We start from the raw sequence: 8,835 nt of genomic DNA, 5'->3' as shown, positions 1-8,835 counted from the left end.
GATGTAATCATCACATTCCGGAAAGTAATCATGATATTTATATTCCAGAAAGTAATCATGATATTTTTTCTTTATGTATATTGTCTAATTAGCTCTCACAGCAATGGCATAAAATAGGTGTTTTATTACATAGAATTTATAACTTAAAGACCTGGTTGAGAAAGGCTGTGTACATTTTTTTGTTGTTGTTTGTTGTTGGTTTTTTGTTTTTGTTTTTTGTTTTTGTTTTTTGAGACAGTGTTTCTGTGTAGCCCTGGCTGTTCTGGAACTCACTTTGTAGACCAGGTTGGCCTCGAACTCAGAAATATGCCTGCCTCTGCCTCCCGAGGGCTGGGATTAAAGGCGTGCGCTACCATGCCCAACTTATGTACATATTTTAAGTTAAACAAGAAAGTTACACTGAGTTCCAACAGCTGTACTCTGGCAGCAGACCTGAATCTCCTCATCATTGCTCTGTAAGGTCATTATACAATAAGGAAGAAAATATCTAAGTGTGAAGAAACCTTTTATGTGAATATAATTGGCTGAGATAATTAATTGCCCAGACTGAAATGAAATGATTCATATCAATACACAGAGAAGTTTTCTCTGGGTAATTATCCTATAAAATATCTCATGGAGTAAATAGACAAAAAGTATTTAATAAGAGATTCCCATACTTTTAAATCAACATATCCATAGTCAAATCTGACTTTAAGGAAGAAGTAAGTTTAGAACATAGCTATTAGAAAGAACTACCTAGAAAGTGGATTGTGCTGGCCCCAACCATTTTCCAAAAATTCTCCTTAAAGCCCCTGTGACCTCCTTATTCCTCAGGCTGTAGATGAGGGGATTCAAAGCTGGAGTGACAACAGTATAGAAAATGGAGAGGATATTGTCTTGTTTGGGACTGTGGAATTGACTGGGAAGGACATACATGAGTGAAGAACCCCCATACCACATCCCAACCACAATCAGATGAGAAGAACAGGTGACAAGGGCTTTCTTCCTGCCCTCATTTGAGGGCATGTGGAGTACAGTAAACAGAATCCGTACATAGGAGGCCAGAATAACAGCAAGAGGGAGAATCAGAATGGAAACACCTGCCAAATAAACCATCAACTCGTATGTGGACGTATCTGCACAGGCCAGCTTCAGCAATGGAGGAATCTCACAGAACAGGTGTTTGATCTGCCGGGATTTACAGAAGGGATAACTCATAGTGTAGATGGTAAATCCTAGGGCTATCACTGATGCCAGGATCCATATAGCACCAACTATGAACCAGCAAACACTTGGCCTCATGAAGATCATATAATTTAGAGGATGACAAATGGCCACATACCTGTCATAGGCCATAAAGGCCAGAAGGAGGTCCTCTGCACTACCCAGTACCAGTTCTAGAAACATCTGAAGGGCACAACCTCCAAAGGAGATGGTGTTGTCTTTGAGAAGAAAATCCATGACAGCCTTTGGAGTAATAACTGATGTCAGGAGGAGGTCCATGAGAGACAGCTGTCCAAGTAGGAGATACATGGGCACGTGGAGCCGGGCATCCATAGTGATGACCAGAAGTAGCACTCCATTGCTGGTTATAGCCAACATGTACAGGGCTGTGATTGTGGCACAGAGCAGTTCAGGAGAGCCACTGTCATCCAGAATCCCCACTAAGATGAAGCCATTGCCCATCGTCGAGTTCCTAAACTCCATTTTGAGTGATATGTTCAGCTGCCTAGAAGCAGAGGAGTCAATTGAATTTTATTATTATAGAACTAGCTTTTATGTTAGCACTTTAATACACCAGTAAAATGCTATTTTTAATGTATAAATAACTTTGCTTGCTAATGTGTATATTTGACTTTTAATTATATCTTGATAAATGTTCTGAAGATGTACTCCTGAAAAGGAGGTACTCAACTCTAGACTACAAGGTTCTCAGAATGTAGAACATATAGATGTCCCAGTACAGCCATACCCAGATGTACTATAACAGAAGTGCATAAGATGTAATAGTACAGCAGGACTCAAGGAAGTAGTATATCAGCACATGGAAGTACTAGTAAGGAGCACATAAGGGTATACTAGTACACCACTACACACAAATGTCATAGTAAAGCATTATATGTTCTTATTATTTAAGTGCTTAGTAATGGCACCTTTGAAAAAACTGATGTACTGTTATTACAGTGTAAAGTGATGTGTATTTACAACAAAGTAGGTGCATGTATTTGTGGGATCTGGACATGCTTTTATCAGTCCTAAAATAGAGTAATTGGAAGGACAATTGAACACAAAGCAGTAGCAACTCTGATAATTTAGTTTAATTACTAAGGATCTGCTTTGGACTCCATTTATTGTCATAAACTGCTCAGAGGCTACACATTTCCTTATGTGAGAGACGAATTCATCATCTCAGGTGATGAGAAGCCTAGCTGTCTGATCACCTCTGTTCCTCTTCCACTGCATGAAGATTGAAGTTATTTAATACAAAGGAGGGAAGAAGTGACTTCTCAGCAGGACCTAATTGGTTGTTTTGCTAAGTTGGTTAAATAGGGGAGGAATTCTTACAATGTCAGGTGTCTGGGCTGTTTTATTTCTTTTTTTCATCTATAGGTGTTTTCTGGAGATAGATGTCTGTGCAGCCAGGCAGCTAACAGTCTGGGTAGTATACTATGGATCCAGAGGTCTTCCAATTCTCATATCTGAGAATGAGTAGAAATTTTCTAATTAACAGGCTTCATGGAAAGAAATCCCCTAACTCCATGTCAGTTATCCAATTGCTCTTAGGTCCAGATGCTCAGATTTCTTTATTGCTTCTTCCATCTGAGAGCAAAGATCAGTGGTGTATGAAAGAAGTAGAAACTGGAAGAGCTGTCCAAGGGCCCCGCCTAAAGGTACCTGAACATAGTGGTAAACAGAGGCTTTGTTGAGAAGCACACTATGTCTTTTGAGCTTGTGGCCTCCTTTCTTTTTTCTTTTGCTGTCTTTAGAGGGACTTATCTCCCAGCTGAAATGGCCTCCCCTGGAAGTGTAAATCTAAGAAAAGGTACATTAATGAATTCTCTTGGGTGTGTTTTCTAGCTTGTTTTTCTGAGCTCTTTGTCTCTGAATCAGGTCTGAGGCCACAGATTTCTCTCACCATTGAATGCAGAATGCATCAAGAGAACAAACAAGAAATGGAACCATCCTTTTATACAATGGCTACTTACTAATTAAATTTCTTTTCAGTGAGATATTCTAGTATTTATAGTAAATGATTCATAATATTATCTCCTTTTGGTATGCTTCATGTATAGTCTCAATAGTTTGTACTGTTTTAGGCAAACATTTTTTTTTTTTTATTATTTTCTTTATTTACATTTCAAATGCTATCCCGAAAGTTTCCCATACCCCTCCCCCCACCTCTGTCCCCCTACCCACCCACTCCCACTACTTGGCCCAGGCCTTGCCTTGTGCTAGGTCATATGGAGTAGGCAAACATTTTTTAATTATTTCATTTATTTACATTCCAGTCATTGCCCCTTCCTGGTCTACCTGACTATTTCTTATCCCATTACCCTTCCCTTTTGCCTCTGAGAAGATGCTCCCCCTCCTCCAGCAGGTATCCCTCTCCCTACTTCCTTGAGGTACATCTTCTCCCACTGAGGCCAGACCAGGCAGTGTTCTTCTATATAAGTGCCAGGGGTCTTGGCCTAGCCCATGTATGCTGTCTGGTTGGTGTCTCAGTTTCTGAAAGCTCCCAGGGGTCTGGGTTAGTTGAGACTGCTGGTCTTACTACATGGTTGCCCTCCCATTCACTTCCTTTTAATCCTTCCTCTAATTCCTCTATAGGGGTCCCAACTTCAGGCCAATGGTTGGGTGTAAGTATTTTCATCTGACTCAGTCAGATGCTGGTAGGGCCTCTGAGAGGACAGCCATGCTAGTCTTCTGTCTTTAAGCACAGGATAGCATCAGTAATAGTGTCAGGCCTTGGTGTCCCTTCATGAGATTGATCCCAAATTAAGCTAGTTATTGGACTGCCATTCCTTAAGTATCTTCTCCAGTTTTGTCCCTGCACTTCTTTAAGACAGAAATAATTTTGGGTCAGAAAATTTGACTGTGTATTGTTAATCCCACCCCTCTACTTGGGGCCCTGTCTATCTGCTGGAGGTGAACTCTTCTGGCTCCCTGTCCCCATTGTTGGGCATTTGGCTATGGCCACCCCCATTGACTCCTGAAAGTCTCTCACCTCCTCGGTTTCTGGAACTTTCTAGAAGGTCCCCATGCCTCACACCCCCAGAAGCTGTTTATTTCCACTCATTCTTCTGGTCCTTTGAGTTTCTCTCCCATCCTGCCTTTACACGATCCTGTTCTCCTTTTCACTTCCCCCTCTTCTCTCCCACCCAGGTCCCACCCTCCCTCTACCTCCCATAATTATTTTGTTTCCTTTTCTAAGTGGAATTAAAATATCCTCACTTGGGCTGCTGGTTAAACTTCTTGCAGTCTGTGAGTTATATCCTGGATATTCTGTACTTTTTGGCTAATATCCACTTGTTGGGGAGTACATACCATGCATATACGTTTGAGTCTTGGTTACCTCACTCAGGATGATATTTTCTAGTTCCATCCAATTGCTTGCATTATTCACGATGTCCTCATCTTTAAGAGCTGAATAGTATTCCATTATGTAAATGAACCACATTTTCTGTATACATTCTTCAGTTGAGGGACATCTGGGTTGTTTCCAGTTTCTGGGTATTACAAATAAGGCTGCTAAACATGTAACGGAGGCTATGTCTTTGCGCTATGGTAGAATATCTTTTGTGTATATGCCCAGGAGTGATATAAGCTGGGTCTTCAGGTATGCTAATTCCAATTTTTGTCAGGAATCACCAGATTGATTTCTAGAGTGCTTGCATCAGCTTGCAATCTCACCAGCATTGGAATAACAATGAAATAGGTAACAATATTTTCGGTGTAACAAATAACTAAAATCACACAATTTACAGATGTACAAAATTACAGATATGGATTTAAATGTGTTCTCAAGGAATAAATGAGATACTCCCAGAAGGTGAGAATTTGTTGCAAAAAGGAAAAACTTGCAAACACTATGTGAGTTTCTCTAAAACTGAGAGCAAATTGACACATACTTAAACATCATAATGGAGAAATGGTGATTCCATGCTGGGGCAGAGCATCAGGTGAGGAGCTGATGCCACATCCAGAATTCTAGTATCCATGGCAGCAAAATTCAAAACCAGAAAAAAAAAATTTTATAATAATAAACTGACTTATTTAAGGGTTTTTCTTCTATTGAACTTGTGTAATAGGTTTTATTATTTATGTTATTTTTGTAATCAGCAAATAAACAGAGACCACTTGATTTTCTTAAATTTTAAAATAAAAAACGATCAATTTTCAAGCATCACTTCTTAGCATTTACTTGTGAAATGAGTGCTTACAAGGAGACTGAGGAAGGAGAATGAGGAGGGAACTGGGTAAGAAGTAGGGAACAGCCTGATTTACACCAATGTTAGCTGTGGTAAGTGCTGCCTGAGCATCTGCGTTCTGTGGTTACCAACTAAATAGACACGTGTCCATGTGAATATGTGCATGGCAAAGTAGAAAGAAGGAAAGACTTGAATCAGCTTTGGAAGGTATGCTAAGAGTTGGAAGAAGGAAGACCTGATATTAGCATTCCCCTGATTAGCTCCTGCAGCTGACAGTAGCCAGCACACACAAGAACCGCAGTGGGTGTTGGAGAATGGAACTCTCACAGATAGAGGCGTCACAGTGGTTCATTGTTTCTTGGTGAGTTCTCATCACCATGTATTAGGTCTTTGAGCTCCAAGGCAAGAAAATGTGGGCTAGAACAAGACCTTAGACTGAATAGCATATGTAATGGGTAAGGTGTGCTGACATGCCAAGCCAGGGGATTAGCACTGAAAGATTCAATAAGATCAACTTTCTGCCTTCTGATTTCCATCACTGCACAGGAGAGGATCCTGTGTTCTAGCCCTCCCCACTTCAATCACACCCAGAGACAGCTTGACTCCCCTGAGTTCTGACACACTCAGGCGTACATGTAAGACCTCAACCCTCACCCCGATACTTGGTCTAACTGGGATCTACACAGGCAGAGACACACCTTCCTTGCAGTTTGGACCTATACCTGGGAACAGATCCTATACTCCACTCCCCACTCTCTACCCTGTTCACACAGAGACAGCAAAACCCCAAAGAAGTCCAACACAGACTCACAGAGCAGGCTCTCTAGATGCCCTCCCATACCCAGAGACAGCATGATCTAAGGACCCATTGCCATGCACACAGTAGGGACAGGCTCTAGTCAGAGACAGCAAGGCCAGTCAACCCAGTGATAACCAGATGGTAAGCAGCCAGGGCAAAATAATAAGAGAAACCAATGCTACTTGGCATTATCAAAACTTAGTTCTCCCACCACAGCAAGCACTGGATACCTCAACATACCTGAAAATAAAGATTCTTATCTAAAATCCAATCTCATAAAGATGACAGAAGACTTCAAGAAGGGCATACATAACTCCCTTAAAGGAATACAGAAGAAAACGGGTAAATAGGTAGAAACCCTTAAAGAGGAAACATAATTCACTTAAAGAAATAGAGGAAACACAACCAAATAGGTGAAGGAATTGAATAAAACCATCAAGAATCTAAAAATGGACATAGAAACAATAAATAAATAACAAAGGAAGACAAACCTGGAGATGGAAAACCTAGGAAAGAGATCAAGAGTCATAGATGCAGGCATCACCAATAGAATACAACAGATAGAAGAGAAAATCTAGAGTATAGAAGACACCAGAGTGTTCCTCTTTCTCGACATCCTCACCAGCTTCTGCTATCAACTGGTGTGAGGTGGAATCTCAGGGTTGTTTTGATTTGCATTTCCCAGATGACTAAGGATGTTGAACATTTTTTTAGGTGCTTCTCAGACATTCGGTATTCCTCAGTTGAGAATTCTTTGTTTAGATCTGTACCCCATTCTTTAAAATAAAATTATTTGGTTCTATGGAGTCTACTTTCTTGAGTTCTTCATATATATTGGATATTAGCCCTCTATCGGATTTAGGATTGGTAAAGATCTTTTCCCAATTTGTTGGTTGCCGTTTTGTCTTATTGACAGTGTCTTTTGCCTTACAGAAGCTTTGCAATTTTATGAGGTCCCATTTGTTGATTCTTGATTTACAGGACAAGCCATTGGTTTTCTGTTCAGGAATTTTTACCCTGTGCCCATATCTTCGAGGCTCTTCCCCTTTTCTCCTCTATAAGTTTCAGTGTCTCTGGTTTTATGTGGAGGTCTTTGATCCACTTAGACTTGAGCTTTGTACAAGGAGAGAAGAATGGATCAATTCGCCTTCTTCTACATGCTAACTGCCATTTGAGCCAACACCATATTTTTAAAATGCTATCTTTTTTTTCCAATGGATAGTTTTAGCTCTCTTGTCAAAGATTAAATGACTATAGGTGTGTTGGTTCACTTCTGGGTCTTCAATTCTATACCATTGAACTACCTGTCTGTCACTGTACCAGTACCATGCAGTTTTTATCACAACTGCTCTGTAGTACAGCTTGAGGTCAGGCATGGTGATTCCAGCAGAGGTTCTTTTATCATTGAGAATAATTTTTGCTATCCTAGGTTTGGTTTTTGTTATTCCAAATGAATTTGGAAAGTGTCCTTTCTAACTCTGAAGAATTGAGTTGGAATTTTGATGGGGATTGCATTGCATATGTCGATTGCTTTCAGCAAGATAGCCATTTTTACTATATTAATCCTACCAATACATGAGCATGGAAGATCTTTCCATCTTCTGAGATCTTCTAATTCTTTCTTCGGAGACTTGAAGTTCCTATCACACAGATCTTTCACCTGCTTAGTTAGAGTCACAACAGATATTGTATATTATTTGTGACTATTTTGAAAGGTGTTGTTTCCCTAATTTTTTCTCAGCCTGTTTCCTTGGGTAGAGAAAGGCCACTGATTTGTTTGAGTTAATTTTATATCCAGCTACTTCAATGAAGTTTATCAGGTTTATGAGTTCTCTAGTGGAATTTTTGGGGTCACTTATGTATACTATAATATCATCTGCAGATAGTGATATTTTGACTTCTTCCTTTTCAATTTGTATCCCTTTGATCTCCTTTTGTTGTCTAATTGTTCTGGCTAGGACTTATATTGGAAAGGTAGGGAGAGAGTGGGCAGCCTTTTCTAGTCACTGATTTTAGTGGGATTACTGCAAGTTTCTCTCCATTCAGTTTGATGTTGGTTACTGGTTTGCTGTAGATTGCTTTTATTATGTTTAGGTAGGGGCCTTGAACTCCTGATCTTTCCAAGACTTTTATCATGAAGGGGTGTTGCATTTTGTCAGATGCTTTCTCAGCATCTAATAAGATGATCATGTGGGTTTTTTTTTCTTTGAGTTTGTTTATATAGTAGATTACGTTAATGGATTTCCATGTTGAACCATTCCTGCATCCCTGGGATGAAGCCTACTTGATCATGTTGGATGATCTTTTCTTTTTTCTTTTTTTTTTCTGGGTCTGCTGTAACTGATGTTTTATTTTTTTAACATTTTATTATTATTATTTTCTTCATTTACATTTCAAATGCTATCTCAAAAGTTCCCTAAACCCCACCCCCGCCCCTGTTCCCCTACCCACCCACTCCCACTACTTGGCCCTGGCCTTCCCCTGTGCTGGGTCATATAAAAGACCAAGGGGCCTCTCTTCCCAATGATGGCCGACCAGGCCATCTTCTGCTACATATGCAGCTAGAGACTCGAGCTCAGGGGGTACTGGTTAGTTCATATCGTTGTTGCACCTACAGGGTTGCAG

The 8,835-nt window shown here is 40.2% G+C and overlaps 1 protein-coding gene across 1 annotated transcript; it reads right to left on the bottom strand.

Moving 5' to 3' along the window:
* Positions 1-730: 730 nt before the first annotated feature.
* LOC110331842 (olfactory receptor 2AG2-like) lies at positions 731-1,689 on the bottom strand. Its single transcript, XM_021212709.1, has one exon. It carries the CDS (start codon positions 1,687-1,689, stop codon positions 739-741), a length of 951 nt encoding a protein of 316 aa, XP_021068368.1. The 3' UTR covers positions 731-738.
* Positions 1,690-8,835: the final 7,146 nt, after the last annotated feature.

Source organism: Mus pahari, chromosome 1 (assembly GCF_900095145.1).
Source record: "Mus pahari chromosome 1, PAHARI_EIJ_v1.1, whole genome shotgun sequence".
In the NCBI taxonomy this organism is placed as follows: domain Eukaryota; kingdom Metazoa; phylum Chordata; class Mammalia; order Rodentia; family Muridae; genus Mus; species Mus pahari.
This window is presented reverse-complemented; position numbering and strand designations above follow the sequence as displayed.

Bases quoted from the DNA above. Each gene is read 5' to 3' on its own strand.
- LOC110331842 (XM_021212709.1), bottom strand. From the start codon at position 1,689: ATGGAGTTTAGGAACTCGACGATGGGCAATGGCTTCATCTTAGTGGGG.